General features: G+C 44.8%; 1 protein-coding gene across 1 annotated transcript; it reads right to left on the minus strand.

Annotated features, from left to right (window-relative positions):
- Positions 1–7,153: 7,153 nt before the first annotated feature.
- EIF4EBP2 (eukaryotic translation initiation factor 4E binding protein 2) lies at positions 7,154–21,161 on the minus strand. Its single transcript, XM_053388529.1, has 3 exons — positions 20,743–21,161; positions 10,237–10,413; positions 7,154–7,965 (listed from the first exon to the last, which is right to left on the minus strand). The coding sequence occupies exons 1-3, from the start codon at positions 20,888–20,890 to the stop codon at positions 7,934–7,936; spliced, it is 357 nt and encodes a 118-aa protein (XP_053244504.1). The 5' UTR covers positions 20,891–21,161; the 3' UTR covers positions 7,154–7,933.
- Positions 21,162–23,045: the final 1,884 nt, after the last annotated feature.

Below are 23,045 nucleotides of genomic sequence, written 5' to 3' on the forward strand. Positions count from 1 at the left end.
ATTAAAAAAAAAATGTGTCAGAGACATTCAGTAATTTTATTGGCAGCAGCCTCCACACTTTTCCCGAGGAGGCCACAAAAACCCAGAAAACAAGCTGCCCCACAAATGTTAATAATTCTTCTCCTGTCTAAGGTGAAGGCACACTGGATTACCATCCTGCAGAGATGCAGATTGACATGAGAGAGGGAGATTGCAAGAGGAGGAAGGGAAGTCCTGTTGTGTTCTTGATGTAAACACAGACCAAGATGCTGATGAAATCTTCCACATCTTATTTGACTCGCACACATACTTTTTATACCTGGTTCCTGCTGCATTTGCATTTTGGGATTAAGATAAATTATCCTTGGATGTTGTAAAGCTGGTTTTGTGAAATATATGCTCTGCTAAACCAGATATTCCCTATGATCAGCCCTAAGTAAAATTTCTCCCTGCATTAAAAGCATCAACACAGTTCTTTATTTCTCTAAAAATTCATATATATATATATCTATATATATATTTATATATATTTGTGTGTGTGTATAAGCATCCACCCACATACATATACATATTTAATTTTTGCACTCACCCTTTCTCCACACAATAGATTTATAATTTTCCACAGTTACCCAATTTTGCTGATGACTATCAAAAGCCAATCTTTCAACCTCTCAAGCTTTCTGTGCAGCATAACGTCAGGATGAAGGAGACAAAAATAAAAGAAAAAGGCAAGCAGATCATTGCCACACAGAATGTGCATAAGGAGCAGCTAATTTCTGTAAATCCATTTTATGAACTGTTGCAATCAAGTTCAGTTCACAGAATGCCGGAGTTTACTTCTCAAAATGCCTATCAAGGTTTCCTATATGAACTCTTTTACCATTATGAACAATTACGGAAATGCAGAAGGGAATTATTCTCCCAGCCCAAAGAGAGAAAGAAAAACTGAGTTAAAACTCATTGCTACATCAATCAGCCAAGTACATTTAGAGAGAAATAAAATTAGCACAAATGAAAAAAAAAAGGAGTGAAACATCTCTTCATCTTTGACGCCAAAATATCCCAACTAGAAAACTACTCCAGAATGTTTTAGCACAATCCTGAGACCCAAAGTGAAATACTGAATATAATCAATGGCTAACTATACTAGTGGAAATAAAACAATCTATTGAAATTTCAAGGACAGTATCATCAATGGTTGAGAGGCACCAGAAATTGCAAAGAGAAGTATCAGGGCTACAATGGCAGCAGACAGCAGGAACCCAAGGCTGACATTAGAATGTCACTCCCCGGTGTGAAATTGGTGTTGGTTGCTTGAGGGGAGTCAGGACAAGAAATGGCCTACTGATGTGAAATCTCAAACTTTCCATGGGTCTCTTAAGGAAGCTAGCATCCCTTCCAGTGCCTTAGTTGATTTACAATGGTAAATCCCACTGGCAACTTACATCCTATGTACACAACCAAATACCATAGAATGTGACACTTAAAGTAATAGTGACTGTGATTTTTAATTGGGGTCTGGAAACATTTTTCATTGGTGGAAATACTTGTACAACTTGATACAATGCTGTGCTAGTGATCTTTGGTGACAGTACGAAGAACTCCACCACTGATTTGGCCAACTTTTCCAAATGTGGTTTCTGTTCAAAGTCAATAAACGTGGTACTCCAGCATAACACAGAACAGATTCCAAGGCCACATTTAAGCATCCATTATGTTGCTGTTAGTTCAGTATGCTAAAGGTGTTACTAATACAACAGAAGTAAGTCACAGTAGAAGTTAAGTACTTGAGTATCTTCAATTCTAGTCTGTGTCACAAAAACTGGTGATCTGTATGAGTTTTACCTATCAGGATACCTATCATGGGGGAAATTAAGCAAAAGTGTAACTACATATTCCTGATAAGACTCCTGATTCCAGACCATCACAATCATCCCCCTTTAAAATGAAATACTGACTCGGTTCCCAATCTTTCTACTCCACTCGACTCATCTGCACCAAACCCTTGGTTGCGAGAGCCAGCTGTGGTTTCCAAATACAAAGGCGTAAGAACGAAAGGCTTACTAAAGCGACAATTCTTGGGGGCTGTAAGGGTTCTTACAGGTATAGCAAGCCCAAATGTCCAATTTTAGCTAAGGGCCAACAAAAGTGCTCTTTGAAAACCTGGGATCTGACTTGTTATTGCAACAAGAAACTCACGATGCAAGATTTAATGTAGAAACAAGGACAGCCAGGTGTTGGAGCTTGAATACTCTTGTATAGGTAAGGAAGGGCGTTGGAAACACAAGGCATAGTAGAGGCTCAGGCCTCCTGGCACGTTTTCCTTTCAGCGGCAGTTATGTCAGAAAGCTGGAAGTTTAGAAGCCAAGTTGAAGCAGAAAACTGCCTACTCCAACCACAGGTTTCAGCCAATGTATGCACTACATTTACCATATCTTTTTTTGCATGGCGTTTTGTACATGTTCTCGGTTATCTCAGAATGAAGGCACACCCAAAATGCATGTTATCTAGGTATTTCTGGCAACATGCCCCAAAATCATATACCACTGTGCCATGTCATTGGGTTTCTTTTTCAGTGGTGGTTCCCCCTGCCCCACATCAGATGTGTCTTCATAACGTCGCAATGTTTGAAGCCACAATTTACTTCCTTACTACACTAGGCGATAAGGGCAGCTATATTCCTTCTTCCAGGGTAGCCTCATAATTCCCAATCTTCCAATACTGTATTAGCTAGTGGCCCTAATGTACTTTAATCAAAGGCATAGTAAAAAGTATCCTACAATTTCAGCACTAATGGGGGGGGGGGAATGTTTGCAAGTGGGGTAAGCAAGAGATACGGTTCATGCTACAACTCTCTTTGGCTTTTTGCACACAATATCTGGGCTCAGACACAACTGTGATGTCCCTTTACTGCAAGATTGCCTGGCCATCCAGTTTGGGAGGCAAAGCACATTTCTGGCCTCCAGAAAAGCCACAGAATACAGACATTGGCCATCCCTGACTCATCACTTACTGGTGTGAATAAAGACAAGCTAATACAGACTGATCAATAAGGCTGTCAAGTGATTAAATAAATCTTAGCTGATGGTTAAGTTTTAGTCAGGTAACTAATTAAAACTGCATGTATTTGCATATACAATAGCTTTAAAAAAAAACCCATACCAAATAAAGGGTAACATTGCCTTAAAAGATATATTACCCATTTTCTCTCACAAATGGAGGGGCGGCTCTAAAATGGGTGTTTTCACTGCAATTTGTAGAAGTACTTGTATTAAAGTTTATTTTTTCAATCTACTGTTCCTTTTTTCTGCTGACCAAAATGTTTGATAGACTAAATATTGCAGCCCTGGTAATCTAAAGATTGATAGACTAAATATTGCAGCCCTGGTAATCTAAAATGACTGGTATAGATCAGAGTTGTCACAGCAGCACTTGGGAGTCTCAGCCAGCCAAAGATGCTTTTAAAAAGCAAGATAAAATGAAATCTAAACACCCACCATATAGCTTTGGTGGTGACATTGTGAAGAAGACACAATATAAGAAATTGCAGTTTTGAGTTTGTGGGGGTAAAAATACTAACTTGCTGTCGGGTTCTTTTTTGCTAACTTTTTACTCACTCAGCCATCAAGTAGAAATCTTTCAAGTAACATCATTACAGCATAAAAGCCAGCAGCAAACATAATTTTAAGTTAAACACCATTCCTCAGTGCAGTTGCAGAAAACTGCACTGTTGTTGTTGTTTTTAAAAAAGTGCAACTTTCCATCTTAGTATCTTGGAATCAGGATTAATAGTAATGGGAAAGGGCATGTTCGGAGTGCCTGTGTGTTCTGTCGTCTTAAAATGGCAAGCCACAGAATATGTATTTGTGATTGTTCAGTCAACACAACTTATAACCTGATGGGGAATTGGTTTGATCTCTTGCATAAACCGGAGCACCACTTGGAAGCACAGGATGCAGCAAGAAGACTGTACAGAGAACTGCAATTGCACAGGCGTTTAAAGGACTCTCCCCCCTCCTTCAAACTAGACAGCCAGAACTATAAAGGCTGCTGTGTAGGCTTAGTGTTCAGTTGGCTCGGCTCAGCACTGCTGTATGCTAGAGAAGTGATGGGCGCAGCTGGCAGCCCAGGGCCCTTTCATATAGCTCCCCCAATCCTTATGCTGTGTTATCTCAGCCCTTTTCTTCAGCATGGAGCAGAGTCACAGGCAAAGGGCTTTCTGCCATCTCCCCAGAAAGAGTTCTCTCCTTGGGCAGCTTGGCTACTCACTCCCCTGGGCAGGCCAAGACACAGGCAAAAAGGGACTGGGCAACTGAAATGCACAAGGGGGATAAACCTCCGGCATAGCCTCTGCAGAGGAAAGGCACCAAGGAGCCCTTAGCCCATTCAACTCTCAGAGCAACTGTTGCTGGCCCTTCAACCACTGTTCCATCAAAATGATGCTCTCTTAAAAACTAAGTTGTTCGCCATAGAGAAATAATCCAGGAGATGCTATCAACCTTTCTTCTTTCATGGCCACGACTGAATCACCTGGCTGGGTATTAAAATAAATGTAAGATTTATTGGTTTCTTTGTGGCACTCATGCTGGGGTTGGTTTTTTGGGGGGAGTGCCTTACAAATATCTACCAATTTATCCTCACAACAACCCTGTGAGGTAGGAGTCTATTGTCCCCATCATAGCAAGTGGGGAATTGAGGCACAAAGAGACTTGCCTGGAGAAATGCAGGAAACTTGCTGCAGAACAAGAAAGAGAAATATGATCACCTACACTGAACTATTCAAATAGCCTTTCTTTCCTTATCTTTGTCCAAAAGATTACAGAGGCAACAGCAGCAGCAACTAAACTGATTGTGACACATAGAAAGTCCTGATGCATTTCATGCTAAGGGATATACTTTCTGTTATGAGGTGGAAGGAATGGTACTGCCAAATGTCTTTCATAGTATGTAACCCCTTGGAGATTTGGGAGAGTGTGCAAGTTTGAAGCCATTCCTTTAGTCCAAGAGAGTTTCTGAAAAATACTATTAGAAAAGTGGCTGTCAGCAACACCTGAAGTACAGCCCTTCTCCTCCTCTTCCTCCATCTCACCAATTAACAGCACATTCCTAACAATGTCAACCCTGAAGTTAAGTCCTACTGAATTCAACAGGGCTTACTCCCAGGTAAATGGGGTTACGACTGCAGCCTAAGTTGGCTTAGGTCACAGACAAATCCGAGTTCCACTACTGTCAGCACTGCAGAGCAAATGGCCTCTGTTCTGCCTCATCAACAGAAAAGCCGACGAGGTTCCAGAAACAACTGCTGGCAATTATGCAAGAGGAAGGATGGAAATTCAACTGTGCCCTGACTCTGGGCTGGACTTAATAGTGCACTTCAGAACTACCCTGACCAAAAGCAAAGCAAAATCAGGAAGTTTTGCAACGCGGCTAAAGAGCATCCCCTCTGCTTATCACAGCTTAGTTCACTTTTGCACCACCACCACTTTTAAGGGGCAGTGTTGCCTTCTCCAGAAACATTGCAAGCAGAGCCTATTCCTGAGAGATCAACAGTTACAAAGCAATTTTGCTCCTATATTCACATTTTAGTGCAGGCAAAAAAGAAAAAAAAAAGTTACTAAACCCTCCCTTTTAAATCACAAGAAAAGATCTTTGCCAATTTATAGAACAGATGTTGGGGCAGAATTCTACTCCAAGGGATGAGTTCATGTGTTGGAAGTTTTCTCTGTTACCAATGCCTATTCATTTGTGTTCAGCTTAACTCCCAGGACCGATTCAGAAGTTACAAGTATAGCGTGGCTGCCGCTTTCCCTGAGGCTGGGGTACCGTGCTACAACTACCAAGCTACAACCGAATGAAATCCTTTGGGGGAAATTGCCACATCACACTGTGACGATCCATTCATCCCACTGGCAAACACTACCAGAGCAGGATGAGATCCTGCCCCAGGAAAAAGAGGCTGCCACGGTATACTGATACCCAGTGCTTTTTTTCTTTAAAAAAGTTTAGGGGTACTCTCATTTTCCTACTCATATTGAAATACTGCCCCTCAATGAGGCCAAACTTAGATTCACAAAATGTTTAGGGGTATGCGTTCCCCTGCGTCCCCCCCCAGAAAAAAAGCACTGCTGATACCATATGAACCGCTGCAACCATCAACTGCTTGGTACCTGGGAGAAGGCTGACATCTAAGCAAAGGAACCTTAGCAGCTGTCTTCTTGAACACGCTTTTTGTGTGTTCCAAGCCCGACTTACTTCCAAGTAAACATGCACAGGAGCATGATGTAAATCAACCTACCCACTGTGCGTATTAATAAATACTGTTTGCAGGGAGGGAAACTTAACATACCTGGCATATGATGCACACCATGTGTCATAAGCAGCATCATATTGGAAACATTTCTTCCTGTTATGTCTCTGCATGTAGGTTCTGCTAGGTACTCACGCTAAAAATAGTCAGATTAAAAAAGGTTTGTTTTACTCGAGAAAATGGGTTTTAATGGATCGATCTAGCCAATTAAATGTGACAAAATATTGCAGCCTTAAGGGAGATGCATTTTTACACAGTTCAAGTTATCAGCTAGCACCGCAACCAAGGCATGAACTCATCCACCCTCACAAAGTAGCCTGACTGCCTTATAATTCCCACAATGAGTGGGCTCTCTCCCTTTCAAGCCCAGACAAGCAGTTCACCCATAAGAGTTGAATTAAGTGAGGCCATCAGCAACTAAAGGGTACCTTGTTCACCCAGCTGATTTAGTAATGTGTGAATTCAGGAAATGTGCAAGAAGATGGGTGAACAGGATCACAGCTGGGTGGTTTTGCTCCAATAGGCTTACTAACGTTTTGACTGCCCGCAAGTCACACATCATGAAATCAGAATGGCATATTCCAACAGCCCAGTAAGTAAATCTTAGGGTGTCCCAAGCTTATGCAAGAGCACTAGACTCTTGCGAAGCCTATTCTAGTCAAGCACAGCCAGGGTGTTTCAATGAATCCTTTTGGCACAATAGTAGACTTGGAAAGAATCCGGCAGATGTTAACAGCAGCAAAAATGGGAAGAGTAGACTTGAGGACAAACAGTCCAGAGGACCATCAAGTATGGTATTAAGTCAGAACGAAATGTGATTCTCCTTTAACACTGATGGGTTCAAATTAGGAAGCTGAAGAGAGAAGGGTTGTTTTTTTTAAAAACGGGGAGTTTCTAGCAGGCACTAGGAGGAAATATGCATGATTTGAGTGGTGGCTCTTTCTAGGTTTCTCACCTGTTCTTCAGAACAGGATGGGGACTTATAATTTGGAAAGGCATCACAGCAAAGCCCTTGTACAAGACAGAACCCCACCAAGTGCCGAGATATACTAATTAGTAAGGAGAAGCGGAAGAATCTGAGTGAGTGCACTGCACACACAAATGAAAGATACACAGAAACAGGTTACCAAATGGGATTAAATTGACAGCAGTTAAGGGAGAGGAGAACAACGGCAGTGTTGTGTCCCTTCAAGCATATATCCACCCCTTCTGTGGCCCCTTTTTGTGGTGGTGGTGTTGTTGTTTGCAATAATTATCCAAATGCTGATGGAAGCCAAGTTCTCGCGTGTGCATGATTTGATAAGTTGTCTCTAAAGTGCGAGAAGCCAAGGGACACTCCTTAGCTCTATAAATTTATCATGGGTTTCCATTCAGTCACAAACCAGGGATATGAAAGGGTTAAAAACAAAAAGTGGGGGGGGAGAGCAAAGGAGGAAGGGTGAAGCATTGCATGGCTAATGGGAATCAAGGGGAGTGGGGTAAATAGTCCTCTTATCCTTTGGCACTTCAAAAGCTGAAGTGAAGATTCCAGTGGAAAACAGCTTCTTCTTCTTCTTCCATCCTTCAGTTGTTGATCCTGTTGGCCAAATCAGATGTGCACAGGTGATCAGGAGTTGCTGTCTCCCCATGGTTGCCCCTCATGGAAGATCAGATGTCCATCTCAAACTGAGCATCATCACCTGGTTGAAGGACAAGAGGACGCAAGTCAGTATGGGGTGGGTTGAGGAAGAATCACACATGTACATTTTTAAGTGTCCTCCTAAGAGGCACAGCGAGTTTCTCTGTCAGCCCTCCATTACGTTTGAGGCAGGCCTCATTAATACATATAGGAGACAGGGATGTGTGCTGTTCAGATTGTCGTTGTGGGGGGTGTGCGCACGCACGAGTGCATTAAAAAATAAAACAAAATTCCTTCTAAGTAGGAAAACAGCACAGCAGAAAGGATTGGTCTGGGATCATTTCCAGATAGAGTATGCAGCTGCTGGTATTTATATATGCATGTATAAAATTCATAATGTGGAGCAAAACTCCACATTTTGTCACTTTTATTTACACACACACACACACAGAGAGAGAGAGAGAGAGAGAGAGAGAGAGAGAGAGAGAGAGAAAATATCAAAAAATATACAAAAAAAACCAACAATCCATACAAGTCTGTATATGCTTTTTGTATACTGAAGTGGTACAATTTATTCTACATCCTCAAGATTGTGCTACTTCATTCTAATGCAGCGATGAGGGAAATGTGGCCCTGTGGACGTTTCTGGACCACAACTAACCACTGGCCATGCTGGTAGAGGCTGATGGGAGTTGTAGTCCATCAACGTATGGTAGGCCTAAAGTTGACCACCTCTTGCCTTAACTTTACAAACCTTTTCTCCCAGGGATGGGGAATACTATTTGTTTTAGTTCATTCATTGCAAAAAAGAAAAAAGGAAAAAGCGTATCACTTTACATTCTCTCCCCCCCCCCCTTTTTGCTTGAAATAACATGGTTTTTCTCTTTTGTGATTGGTGGTCAAACCCTCCTTTTTTATTTTTATATTTTACCTTGGCTCCAATTTCCATCCCATGAACCCTAGCCACCATAGCCAATGATCATGGATGATGGAAGTTGTAGTCCAACAACTTCAGGCGGGTTGCAGTTTGACAATCCCTTTTCCAGGCGCCAAGTGAAGACCTTTCTATTTCCCAAGACTAGTCAGCCATGTTGCTTTTTATTCTTTGTTTCTGCTGTCCTATTTTTAGATTTCTGCTGCTTACCGATTTGTTTGATCTGATTTTGTGTTAATTATTGTTATCATCACTGAAGCAGGGGGCATAACTTTAAGTATATACTGTACTTTTCTGTTTATAAGACAATTTTTTTTCCATGTAAAAATCACGCTTAAAATGGGGGTCGTCTTATACATGGGTAGTGCATAGGGTGGGCGTTTGATTGGTTGCCACTGCGGCTGTCAGCAACAATTGTGTGTGTTACTGGTTGCTATGTCAATGGGTGCTGTTGATTGACTGATCCTGCGACAAGTGTGCAGATGATTGGTAGCTTCTGCCGGCGAGGGGACAGACAAGAGGTGGATTTAGCGACACGTGTGGGTGAGCGATATTCGTCAATCCCCCCCCCAAAAAGGGGGCATCTTATACACAGGAAAATATGGTATACAGTACATACATATAGCATGCTCTATATTTATGTTTCTGGAGTGAACTTAATCACTATCTTCCTGATGATCATATGCCTGTACATCACAAAATCCACACATTTATTACCCTATTTAAATACAAATACCAATAACTCATGTTTGGGACCAGTCAAATCCTATATTAAAATGAATGCCAGATGCCACTGGCCTCATTTTCCCCACTACAGGTTTGCTGTCCAACTCCCATTTAGCCTAAATATATTCTTGCAGCCAATAGTCCTAATGGATGGCTTGAAATCTAGCTCTCCTAATGGATATTTCATGCTCCAGTTAGTCTATGTGAGCAAGTTATGTTATCAAAACCACACGGGTGTGAGGAGGTGGAGATCGTGTCAGGAGCTGGGGATTGTGTGACCTACAACCTCATACGTCTGGACTTGCCAAAATCCAAGACAATCTTCCAGTAATTCACCAGTGTTAAATAGTTATGACAGAACAGGAGGCAGTTTCCTGTTTGTCAATCAACTGATGCTTTTACAGAGTTTTTAATAGCCTAAGGGCAATAATTCAGCATACAAGCAACCCACACAAGATCAGTGCAACAGTTCACTGAGTCTGTGCTCCATACGCAGAGGCTCCTTAAAGACAAAGAAAAGCACTATATCCCACAACTTTGAAATAAAAAAGATATATGCTGCACTGAGGAAAGAAATGACATGATTTTGAAGCAAAACTTTGCGAAACCCTAAAAGTCGATCATGGAAAAGTTATACAACAAAATGTGCCTTACTTCCAGCCATGCTCTTACCAATTATAGGCTTCCCGTCATGATTGTTCAGATTGTTTACTTCCACTTTGGAATCCTCAGTCATTGTACCAGGGCTGGTAACTCCTGGGATATTTGGAAGGTGGCAAGGAGGAGTCTGAGCCATGGGAGAATTCCGGCGATCTAACAGAAACTTGCGGTCATAGATGATTCGGGTACCTGGGGGGCAGGGGAAGAAGATAATTGGCCTATCAGAATCGTTTTCCAATATATGAGGTTACAAACAATACTCATATAATAACTCAAGTAAGGCCCAAGTCTTTATATAAGCTCATCAGTTTGCTAATTAATTTGCTGCAAATCGTAAACTTATTTACAAGGGAATAAATCCCAATGAATAGGGCTGCCATATGTCCAGAATTGACATCATAGTGAGGGGATTTCCAAAAGGTAGTGCTTTGTTCTAGATCTTAGGCAATTCAATCAAAAAATCATGTTTGTTGTAAAACAACTCTGGGGTTCATCTAAAGAAAGCTCAACAACTTTCGGGCTATCCTAGTTTTTACTTTCTGAAATATGGAAACCCTACCACTGAACGAACTCAGGCTTATATCTGATTGGACAGACTTAGAACTGTACTGCAAGTAGAATCAATAGACTGCCATTTTCCCACTGAGTGGGTATGGCTCTTTATTTTCTTTTTAACTGACTATGATGCATGGATGTCAATTTCCTAGGAAATTGCTAGGAGAGATGAAAACCAGTTTTCTTATCTATATATTCTAAAGATGACACATCTGACTACATGTGTAGGATGTAGATGGGGACTCCCTCATGCTGCTTCCCTGCAGTCCTGTTAAGGGTGCATGTGGTTTTCACATCAGTTCAACAGGAAGGGATGCTGAGCGGCAATGTGCCTTGGAATACCAGGTGCCGAGGGCAACACAACAGGGGAAGAGACTTGCTTTAATGCCCTGCCTGTGATTTCTTGGTAGTTTCAGACATCGATCACTGAGAGAAACAGCACGCTGGACTAGATAGACTTTGGTCTCAAATCCAGCAGGGTTCATGTTCTAATCTGAGATGCCTGGCTAGCTTAGTTGGTTAGAGCATGGTGCTGATAGCGCAAAGGTCGCAGGTTCGATCCCCATATAGGACAGCTGCAAATTCCTGCATTGCAGGCGGTTGGACTAGATGATCCTAAGGGTCCCTTCCAACTCTACAATGCTATGATTCTATGAATATAAGGAGAAAACAGAGAAGTTTGTGTCTCTGACCAGGGTTTGAAATGAGATGCATTTTGCACCTCAAGATTCTCCATTTGTGAGCAATTAAAAAAGTCTAGCTGCCTTTTTTGCATCCAGTTTACACTCAAGGATGGACAGTATACAGTGGTACCTCTAGATGCAAACGGGATCCGTTCCAGAGCCCCGTTCACATCTAGAAGCAAACATAACCTGTGTCCGAGCATGCGCGGGTCACATTTTGGCACTTCTGCGCATGTGCGTGACGTCATTTTGAGCGTCTGTGCAAGCGGCGAAACCCGGAAGTAACGCGCTCCGTTACTTCCGGGTTGCCGCGGAGTGCAACTCGAACGCGCTCATCCTGAAGCACATTCAAGGCGAGGTATGACTGTACTAAGGAGTTTAACAATAAAGAGTAGAGTGTTTTGAAAACCGAAGTATGGTACCAATATTTTCATTGTAAACACCAAATTAAACATGCATTAACCATTGCTGCTAAAAATGTGATAATAACAATGTGTCATGTGAATTATGTATTAATTCATGCTTATCAAAAGAATAAATAGTGCTGCTGACATCCCCCCTCCCCCAAAGTGGCGACCAAACATTCTGTTTCGGCGCCCACAACCCAGGTCCCAGAAGCCATTTGGCTCCTAGCTTTTCTATCCCAGTTTCTAACACTGTCTCTGACAACATGCCACATATCAACAAAACTCTGGTGACTGTATATTTACAGGAAATGCTTGTGGCCAACCAAACAAGCTGTTCTTCTCTGTCACCACAGAGCTCCTTTCGGAAGGCAATATTATGAACTCTGCTTCATTTCACAGTAAGAGCGGAGCTGTAATCTGAACAGCAGTACTGTATAGTTTAAACAGCAGTTATCTGGTTGTTTGGTTTGAATGAAACCCTAGAGGCACCAGTCTGGAATGAATTCCATCTCTGAATGCAAAAGGGAGAAAAGTGAGGCAAGGCTGAACACTTCAGAAACAGGAGGAAACTTTAAAAAACTTAACAGGGAGGCAGGGAAGCACATGGAACATAATTATCTTCCAACCCACCCACTCCCCATATCTGGTCACATATTTACCTCTTGCACTTCTTAAATCCCATCTTCATCATTTGGCTAAATTCCTGTGATCTGACCATCCCGTCCATTAGGGTTGCTTTGTTTTTTTGGAGCTATACACCTGAGCCTCCAGTTTCCTTTTGCAGTCAGTAAACAAAATGGCTTGAGTGGCTGCAGAAGTACTACAAACAACCAAACTGTGTCTTTTACTGTGGCTTGGGCCCAACACAGGTAAGCAACTGCTCCCTCCCTTACGATGAATCATGCTCCACTAAGATTAGGAGAGTGAAACCCTTATAACAGCACCGTTTGTGCACATTCCTAGGATGCAGAGGTAATACAGAAACCGAACAACCCAGGCTTGTAAACAACCACTCGGCCAAATCAGCTGTGAAAGGTAAGCAATATTTCTAAAGGAACAGCAAAAGAAACTTTTGTAAACCAGACAAGAATTGTTCCCCGCACTGCCAACCCTTCTTTCAGGCCACAAATGCTACAAAACTGACTAAAGGTAGGTATTTAAAAGGTACACAGGATCAAGGCTTGAGGGATAGCAACTTTTGCAGACCTATTTACAAGATTAAAATAACACGTGCAAAATCCTAGCAGCTTTTTAAGAGGAGGAAATACTGAAAACATGTAAGTCGTTTCAGTTTAAGAACCTAGAAAGAAGGCACTTGAGGTTTCCAGTAACCACCTGTTGCTGTCGACATTTAGCACATTCCCAGGAACCTATTCTCTCTGCTTGGTAGCCTTTTTTCTGAAGCTCTCCCATTTTTTACTCTGCAGTATTTATTCTAAAACCAGCTTGCAATAAATCAGAACCCAAAACTCCCCATTTCTGCAAGAGCAAGGATAAAGAATTAGAAGAAAAATTATGCAATTTAGACATTTTGTTCCAACTGCTGGACTTGAGCTCAGAGGCTTCTCTGCTGAAGAAGGAGTAAAGGTAAAGGTAAAGGGACCCCTGACCAGTCATGACCGACTCTGGGGTTGCGGCGCTCATCTCGCTTTATTGGCTGAGGGAGCCAGCGTACAGCTTCCGGGTCATGTGGCCAGCATGACTAAGCCGCTTCTGGCAAACCAGAGCAGCACATGGAAACGCCATTTACCTTCCCGCCGGAGCGGTACCTATTTATCTACTTGCACTTTGAGGTGCTTTCGAACTGCTAGGTTGGCAGGAGCAGGGACCGAGCAACGGGAGCTCACCCCGTCACGGGGATTCGAACCTCCAACCTTCTGATCGGCAAGTCCTAGGCTCTGTGGTTTAACCCACAGCGCCACCCGCGTCCCTTGAGGAAGGAGCAGGCAAAAGCATGGTCAGGAGATATATCCGCCTCCCAGTAACTTCCACGAAGATGTCTATTCTGTTGCCGAAAGGTATTCCCTTCCAAAGTTACTAGCTGAGCCAGCTCAGTCTTGCAATCCAACACTTTGATCACATTTATCTTGGAAAAGGTACCACTGAGTTCAGTGACACTGCCTTTCAAGTAGTAGCTTAACGTCGGCATAACAGTCATCATTATATGTGAAGGCACTGCAAGTGATGGAATTTAGACACATAACTTGTCCAAAAAGCCTCCTGGAAGGAGAAGGGCCGGCTAAAAGGCAGCTCTGTGAGTTCTGTTATGTTCTCTGCTGACAGCAATACAACCAACAGATGCTGCGGTTGACACTGAGGAACGAGGGCGAGTTTCACAGTCATTTTTCTGGTCATTAACCTCATTAAAATACAGATACAAAAAGGAAAGTAAGCAAAGACATTTGAAACTAAGAGGTGCAAGCTGAGGGTTAGAAGCACGTATTCTAATAGCTGATCACTTGGAAATACTATTGAAAAAGAAGCTGTTAAATTCTACCCATAACTGAACTGAAGTTATACTCCATAAACTTCCTCCCCCCCCCCCAGTGTGATGGCTTTATGAAACTCAAACTTGATATACACAGTATGTGTAAACTGTAGCTGTGAATAAGTAAAATAAAGTACAGGAGCAAAATACCCTACCCCACTATGGTCCAAGATAAGCAATAATACTGGGAGAGAGATGAACAACTCGTTTGCAATGCTGCATTGCAATGTAAGGGTTTTCCTAGCCAAATCTGCCAGCTCACTTATTCCACCATCCCAAACCGAGATCCCAAAAAAGCAGCATAATGCAATTTTGCCCCCGTTTTCATTGTTCATTTCAAATGTCTCACCCATGGGCGAGCTACTTGGCAACAAAAATACTTTGTATCCTGTACCAAAAGAAAAGCCCCCCTTCGTGTTTGAACAACAGAACAAAAACAAGACTACAAGCTCAGGGGAACTGAGGTCAACAAGAACCATTCTGATACTGTAGCCTACCTCTCACCCCAAACATGCACACAAAGTTTATTTGTATGTGCTAGCTTATCAGTTTATCTCTGCGCCTGAACAGTCTCGGAACTCTGGGCCCTTGATCTTGACCGCCTCAAGCAACGCAGCAGTCTGAAACTAAGAAGTATTTGCACACGTATCTTGTGTTTTGCAGCTTTAATCCAGAGGGAATAATGAGCCTGAAGACTACTTTCTCCCTTGAACTTGAAAACAGGGTGGTGAGGCCTATTGCCACCGAGCAAGGATTGCCTGTAGTGATTTATAAATTAAAGGTCTTCTTAGCAGCTACATGTGGGGAATAGGGGAGAGAAGAAACTACAGTGGTACCTCGGGTTAAGTACTTAATTCATTCCGGAGGTCCATACTTAACCTGAAACTGTTCTTAACCTGAAGCACCACTTTAGCTAATGGGGCCTCCTGGGGCCGCCGCACCGCTGGAGCACGATTTCTGTTCTCATCCTGAAGCAAAGTTCTTAACCTGAAGCACTATTTCTGGGTTAGCAGCATCTGTAACCTGAAGAGTATGTAACCTGAAGCGTATGTAACCCGAGGTACCACTGTACTGGCACAAGGAACAGTCATTGCCTCTCCAAAGCATAAAGATAAAAATGCTATTGGAAAACCCTAATGGTTTATATTGATTTTTTATTACGATTGTGATTATCTAGTGGCAATATTCTTCAGTTCTTGGAAAATAAGCAGGCAACTTGCCTGAATTGGGGGGGTGGGGACTGGACACATACACTGTGGTTTCGAAGTTTTCAGCCCACAAAGCTCCTAAGAGGCCTGCCGAGAGGTTGCTTTTCAAGGCAGGTTTCAGCAGAAGTGTTAATACTTGAACATTCATGTCTCTTTGCTCCTGGAACCCATCTAATCCTCACCCCACCCCCACCCCACCCCCCGATGTTGACCTGGGCAACATTCCAGTGTCCATGGCAGGTAGTAAGGCACACTCAGTGCTTTCAAACGAAACAAAACAAAATCAGAATGAGCATAGAATTTGTCTTCTAACAAAACAGAAGAAACTCTGTATAAGCTGGGGAACCAATCCAAATGTTGCTAAATTTTTGTGTTTTTTGCCCCTTCTCAGTTCCTCATGACTGCTGGCACTCCTAAGAAGCAAGCTGATACTTTGTCCTTCTAAGTTCCTTCTCCTTTACACATCTACAGCTACACTCAGGAGTAATATTCAGTTTCTGATGCTTGCTATTTTGCTCCAATTCCTGGAACAGTAGGAGTGGCCTAGCAAAACAAGGCCCACGGGTTCCAAGAATGAAAATATGAATGTTTGGATATCGTAGAATCATAGTATCAGGCACCTAACATTGTTTTCAAAACCAAATTGCAGTCAGGCCAGCTTGATCTGCAGGCTCTGTCCTTTTTCATGATTATTTCAGTGTAGGAATGACCTAGGCAGATTTAGTAAGATGGGGGTAGGTCGACCAGTTTAGCATGGCTTGCCTTAAAAAAAAAAGGAAGGAAAGAACCCCCTTGTCCAGTAAAGAATTTTAAAATGATAAAGCAAAATATTGTATTTGTATGGATTTCTTACGTCTTTATAGACAAGTGACCCCAAGTATGCCCTTTTACTCAAGAATGCAAGTTATCTTGCTGGAACAGAGCAAGGAAAACCTAGCACAATTTTTTTACAGAAATCCTCCAAACCAACAGGCACTAGAATCTAGTGCAGCCTTACCCAACTCAGTACGCTCCAGAACTACAACTCCCATCAGCCCCAGCCAGCATGGCCAATGGCCAGGTATGATGGGAGTTGTGGTTCAGCAACATCTAGAGGGACAGAAGTTCCCCAAACCTGTTTTAGAGAACTGTAATGTTATATATGATCTCCCTTGATCTGCATGAGCTCTAGTAAAGGTAAAGGGACCCCTGACCATTAGGTCCAGTCGTGGCCAACTCTGGGGTTGCGGCGCTCATCTCGCTTTATTGGCCAAGGGAGCTGGCATACAGCTTCCAGATCATGTGGCCAGCATGACTAAGCCGCTTCTGGCGAACCAGAGCAGTGCACGGAAATGCCGTTTACCTTCCCGCTGGAGCGGTACCTATTTATCTACTTGCACTTTGATGTGCTTTCAAACTGCTAGATTGGCAGGAGCAGGGAGCGAGCAACAGGAGCTCACCCCGTCGCCTGGATTCGAACAGCCGACCTTCTGATCTGCAAATCCTAGGCTCTGTGGTTGGACGAGCCACCCGCGTCCCCAGCATGAGCTCTAAGTGTGCACAAATAAAATCTTACCATTATAACTGAATTAATCACTGGAGGACATTTTGTTCCAAGTGTAGAATATTAAAGGCTATTTTAGGGAAGTGTATGAACTTGTCACTGATTTTAATTAGTTAAATCCCCAATCACAGCAAATTTGGATCAAAACAGAATAAAAAAATTGCAACCTGAAACTTTCTATGCCAGGGATGGTAAACCTCAGGTCAGGAGCGCAGATGCAGCCCCCTACGCCTCTCTACTTAGCTTCTGGGGCTCTCATAGCAACCCCCATAAAGGTAAAGGTACCCCTGCCTGTACGGGCCAGTCTTGACAGACTCTAGGGTTGTGCGCGCATCTCACTCTATAGGTCGGGAGCCAGCGCTGTCCGCAGACACTTCCGGGTCACGTGGCCAGCATGACAAGCTGCATCTGGCGAGCCAGCGCAACACACGGAACGCTGTTTACCTTCCCGCTGGTAAGCGGTCCCTATTTATCTACTTGCACCCGGGGGTGCTTTCGAACTGCTAGTTTGGCAGGCGCTGGGACCGAACGACGGGAGCGCACCCCGCCGCGGGGATTCGAACTGCTGACCATGCGATCGGCAAGTCCTAGGCGCTGAGGTTTTACCCACAGCACCACCCGCATCCCAGCAACCCCCATACCAAGCCACAAACCCCACCTGGCACCCTCATTTTTGCTTTGCAGGAATGTGCCCTTGAGTTCTGATAATGCTTCTTGCTTGCCTGGAGCAAGGATTTGTGGGGGGAGGGTGAGTGCATGTTGAAACTAGTACAGTGGTAAAATTTACATTATTTGCTCCACCCACTTTCACCTCTGGCCTTGCCACCCAGAGGCACATGGCTTCTAGAAGGCTGCTGTGAAGGGGGTTAAAATGAGGTTCTCACCACTGTTCTATGCAAAACACTCCTTCCTATTACTTTCATTCAGCAGGCAGCCTTCGCAGACACACAGGACAGCAAATTACCATGTGTCAAAGAAACAGATGAGTACTGCCCAAAATCACGAGTAATTTGGAATGATTAGATTAAAAGAGGAAAAGCAGAATACACAGGAAGCAATGAGTTCATGAGGGAAATCTACTATTGAAAAAAGGAAAGCTGCAACTCCTTAAGAAGGCCTTCTGAAGGCTCACAAGTAGCCCCGTTCCAAAGAGGCACAATTTTAGCTGCATGCAAAGGTAAAATTAAGCAGCTTTTTTAAACCTACAAGCCTGCCAGGACTCACCAAAGTGGGTAGCAGGAAAGGCTGCAATTCTGTGTTATAAAAGTTGGGTGCCTCCCCCTTTCTCTGCCAATTGGTGGCAAAAGCCCATGGGGTTCCAGGCACTCTCCCAGGGTCTGTGTTCCTTTGGAGAATTGAGAAATGATGGACTGCTGTAGTTTTAAGAAATATGGTTTATTCACCTTCAGTCTGCATGGAGGGAGTACAGATCTCACAGCACAGTTATTTCAAGAGAGGCTTGTACACCAGAGAAGTGCAGTCCTGGAGTGCAAGACATCTCTCCCTGTCAGCTTTGCAGCCAGCCTGCCCAAAGATGGATTCCAATCTCTCTTCCTCCTTCTCCTTCCCAGAACCCCTTGCTACCAACTCCCTTTTCCTGACATCCCAAACACACAGTTACCCTGGCAACCTTCCAAACCCCTGTCTCTGTTCACACCTCAGGGCAAGGGGGAGAAGGACAGTTGTCTTGCATTGCTAATGGCCCTCAATGGTTTCTTAATGGCCCTAGATTGGCCAGGTAGTTTTGTATAGACTAGCCCAGGAATTCCTTCACATCCCGACATCAAAATCAGACCATTTATCAATTTCTAGGGTTTAGGGGGCCCACAATCTATAATGCCTATGTATGCACAAATCAAAGTAGCATGTGTGCATGACATGAATAGCAGCCAAAGGCAGGCACGAAGGATAAATTGGGAAGAGAACAATGGTATGGATTTGGCACAGTGTCACCATTTAGTTTATGAAGAACATTTTGACACCTTAAACTTTAAGGCTTAAGGACTTGAAAGATTTATTGTGTCACCTGCTTTTGAGGTCCAGATCCAACTTTGTTAGCTGCAATGATTCTAATGCCATGAAAGCCACATGCCACCATAATTTGCAATTCAGCATTTCAAGCATATATAATGAAAAGAAAGGTGGACAAAGCTGCTAATGCCTGCCTTTTTAAGTGGCTGGAAACTAAACTAAGCTTCAGGCCAAGTCCTAATGTCTAGGCTACAGAGAAGCAGCAGGTTCCAAGCCCTAGACATTGTTTTCGTCTTGTCTTTCAGAAAGAAACAGCTCAGAACGCAGGACCTACTTCCACGTTTTTCAGCAATGAGCTTTGGGCTGTGAACCAGGAAAAGTGCAATGCCTACCCAGCTAGGGGTGGGGGGAGGGGAGTGAGAGAAACCCTGCTCTGTTCTGTACATAATCTCAAACCAGCTCTCAACCAGTAAAATGAGGAATCTTGCTTGCCTTGCCTTCATACCTTCGTTCTGCCAGTATTCAATGCATGTAAAACGCCACAGAATACAGCATTTGTAAATTATTCAGGGTGGAGCAAAGGAGTTTATTTTACCATAGGGCCACGCAGGAGTGGCAGAGACCCTTTATGCCTCTTAAAACATACAAGATCGCAAGGGGCTCTGGCGCCGGAGCCTTTTAAATTTTAAAACAAAGTCATTCAGGAAAGCAGCAGCAGGCTGAATTCCCAGGGACAGGCCTAAACAGAGGGGGCTTGTGCAAAACGTGGCTGGCACAATCCGTATCCCCGGTAGCTCTGCAAAAGGGTTATCCTTTCTTTTGGTCGGGATCCCTCGATCTCCCCGTCTTGGGAGGCTGGCCGACCCCTCGGCGGAGCCGCGCTCCGTCTCCCTGCAGGGGCTGCAGCTGTCGGAGAAATCCCCCGCCCGCCTCGGCGCTCCTCCCCTGCTATTGTGCAACCGTCACGGGCTTTTTCCTCGAGGCTCCTGGGCCTTGTTTACAAATAACTCGCCGCCAGCAGCCCCGCGCACCGGGAGCGCGGCCTAGCTAGACCCGGGTCGGCCCAGGAAAGCGGCAAGGCAAACTAACGACGGGAAGAGGGGCGGGGAGACAGGGAGAGAGGGAAGAGCCTCCCCGTTAGCTCTGGGGGCAAACTCCCCCTTCCCCACCATGCTTTGTACACCAAAGCAGCTTCCCCTTTCGAGCAACGAGGGGGAAAGAGAACCACCTCGCCGCCATGCGTCGGGGCGCGCGCCAACACGCGTCTTTCTTGCGGGCGCCCTGCAGACCCGGGCAGAGCAAGGCCCACCGAAGGGGGCTTCCAGCATATGGCCTGGAGACTCAGCGACTTAGCTTCCCAACTTCCTCCTCAATCTTATTAAGGGTGGGGGGGAGAGAGAGAAAATTACACGCCCACCCCGCCGCTACATTTATGATTGACGGCCTCGCCTCTGGAGGCCTCGTCCCCCTTTTTAAAGCCTGGCTGGCCATGCTCGCTGGCGCCCCTGCGACGTCTCCTTTTCTTCCTCCCTCCACCCCGACCTATAGGGCGCCCGCGCCCCCTTTTGCAATGCCCGCGAGCAAATGCACAACGGACAGCTCTCGGCAAGGCCCGTGTGCATCAAGATGATGAGGCTGATTATTACTACTGCTCTAATGTTACCTCCGGGCGTGGTGGAGAACAGCGTCCCCCCGGGCGTGGTGCAATAGTCATGAGGTAGCTGCGAGGAGTCGTTGATGAGCACCGTCCGGGTGGGAATGGCGCGGCTCTGGCTGTGCTGGTGGCCGCCGCCGCCGCCGGAGGAGGACATCTCCCTTGCTTCTATTGTCCCGGGCTGCGGGGAGGAAGAGACGCGAAGGGGCTGCAAAGGGAAGCGGAGGAGGAGGAAGGGGGCGGCGGTGGAGCAAATGCACACAAATACACACACACACGGAAGGAAAGCGGGAGGAGGAGGTGGTGGGGGCGGCGGCGCTGCTGCGCTTCCTCCGCGGACGAGGCTCGCTCCGGCTGCGGGGCGCTTCTTGTCCTCCGTCCACCGCCTCCACCGCCACCTCCCTCGGCCTCCGCCAGCAGCAGGAAACGAGGGGGCCGCCAGGGGAGGCGGGGACACGCGGCGGCGGAGGAGTGGCCGGGTGGGAGGGCCGTGCTGGCTGTTGCTGCTGCTTCAGGCAGGAGCGGCGTGTCAGGGGACGGAGCGGTTGCTTGGGCGTGCAAAAAAGCCTTAGCGGGCTTTCCTCCCGTGTAAACACAACGCCAGGCGTCGGAGCGAGAGGGCCGGGCTCCGCTCGGGCTGTTTTCTTCGCCTCCCAGGCCGCGCCGGGGGCAGGAAGGCGAAGCTGGCCTCGTGCTCTGGAGTCACGGGCAAGCCCCGCTGGAACGAGGATCTGCGATTGCTCCTGTTATATTTTCCCCTTTTTTGTTTTGTGATGGCTCTGTACTCCAACCTGTTGTTGATCGTATCTTTTCTCTCCGTGAATGTGTCAAATGCTTCTGTAACTGAAAATCAATAAACCAAAAAAGAAAACCGAAGATCTCGTTTACATTTTTTGATACTGCGCACAACTGCTGGATGAATTCAGGCATAGGAGCAAAGTCCTAGGGGCTGAGGGCCCCAAATATTTGAGGGGGTCGAGTCGCCCCCCAAAAGTTGCTGGGCATTGCCATTCAAATGGTGTGCATATGCCACATCTTCTGCGTGATTATGTAGGGTGGGGCTTACCTAGCCCCCCCCCAATTTTACTCAAGTTGGCACCTCTGAATGCTGGCATCCTTTGGTGGCTCAGTTTTGCACATATTGTAAACAACAGCCAGCTCCTGTGTGTCTGTCATATTTGTGTTTACTTGAGAACAGCAATTTAGGATTGTAGTCAGCCAAGTTTTTTCTCAGAACAGACCCACAGAGATTAATTTCTTTAGCAAGGTTCATTAATTTCAGTGGGTCTGCTCTTTAGTCAAACATGGTTAACCACCACCCTTCTGTGGGGCAGGGATAACAACCATGTGCGCGGGTCTTGGGCAGAAAGTCCCATTGAGCAAAGTGGGGATTTACTCAAAAGTAAGAAGTAGTCTTGGGCTCTATTGAATAACATCAGATTTTGAAAAGATCCTTAATAGAGCATGAATGCAGGCTGGTTTATTTGTTTTTCTCTATTACGTAATTCTTCATCACCACAGGTAAAAAAGAATGTTTCTTTTGGCACACATGGCAACATACTTAATCACAAGGCGGAAAGTCAAATGTACCGGATAAACTTTATGCTGTTGACCTTGAACAAGGCAGTTCTAGAAAAGAAATCATATTTTGCTGGAGAGTAATAGAAACAAACCTGTATATCCTGTGTCACACCTGGACTCATTGGTGAGTTTAAGTGTACAGTGGTACCTCTGGTTAAGAACTAATTCGTTCTGGAGGTCCGTTCTTAACCTGAAACTGTTCTTAACCTGAGGTACCACTCTAGCTAATGGGACCTCACGCTGCTGCCACACGATTTCTGTTCTCATCCTGAAGCAAAGTTCTTAACCCGAGGTACTATTTCTGGGTTTGTGGAGTCTGTAACCTGAAGTGTCTGTAACCTGAAGCGTCTGTAAACCGAGGTACCACTGTACCTATGCATAGGATTAGCCTCTAACTGAGCACAGAAATCTGCAAATCTGCTTCACACTAACAGTGCCTCAGTCTTATCTGGAATGAGCTCTCATCCAGTCCCAAGGTCCTGAGAAGTAGAGCTGTGTGTCATCAGCATATTGCTGACAACTTACTCCAAAACTCTAAAGGTGACATGATTTCTAGCGTCTGCTACCTCCTCCAAGGAAACAAAGCAGCTTTTTGTAGCATCAAAAATCGCTGAAGCAAAAACAGAATTGCCAACAAAATCAAGGTTTTCTACCAGAAAACAATTTAACCCTTCTCACGTTCCTTTCCCACAAGAGGACCTTGCAATGTAACCTTGCAATGACTTGACAAG

Source organism: Podarcis raffonei, chromosome 5, assembly GCF_027172205.1.
Source record: "Podarcis raffonei isolate rPodRaf1 chromosome 5, rPodRaf1.pri, whole genome shotgun sequence".
NCBI lineage: Eukaryota > Metazoa > Chordata > Lepidosauria > Squamata > Lacertidae > Podarcis > Podarcis raffonei.

Excerpts from the sequence above, each read along its gene's own strand:
- EIF4EBP2 (XM_053388529.1), bottom strand. The coding sequence starts at position 20,890 with ATGTCCTCCTCCGGCGGCGGCGGCGGCCACCAGCACAGCCAGAGCCGC. Across the intron at positions 10,414-20,742 it reads GTTCTCCACCACGCCCGGAG|GTACCCGAATCATCTATGAC; the intron begins GTAACATTAGAG and ends CCTGCCCCCCAG. Across the intron at positions 7,966-10,236 it reads TGACGGGAAGCCTATAATTG|GTGATGATGCTCAGTTTGAG; the intron begins GTAAGAGCATGG and ends TCCTTCAACCAG.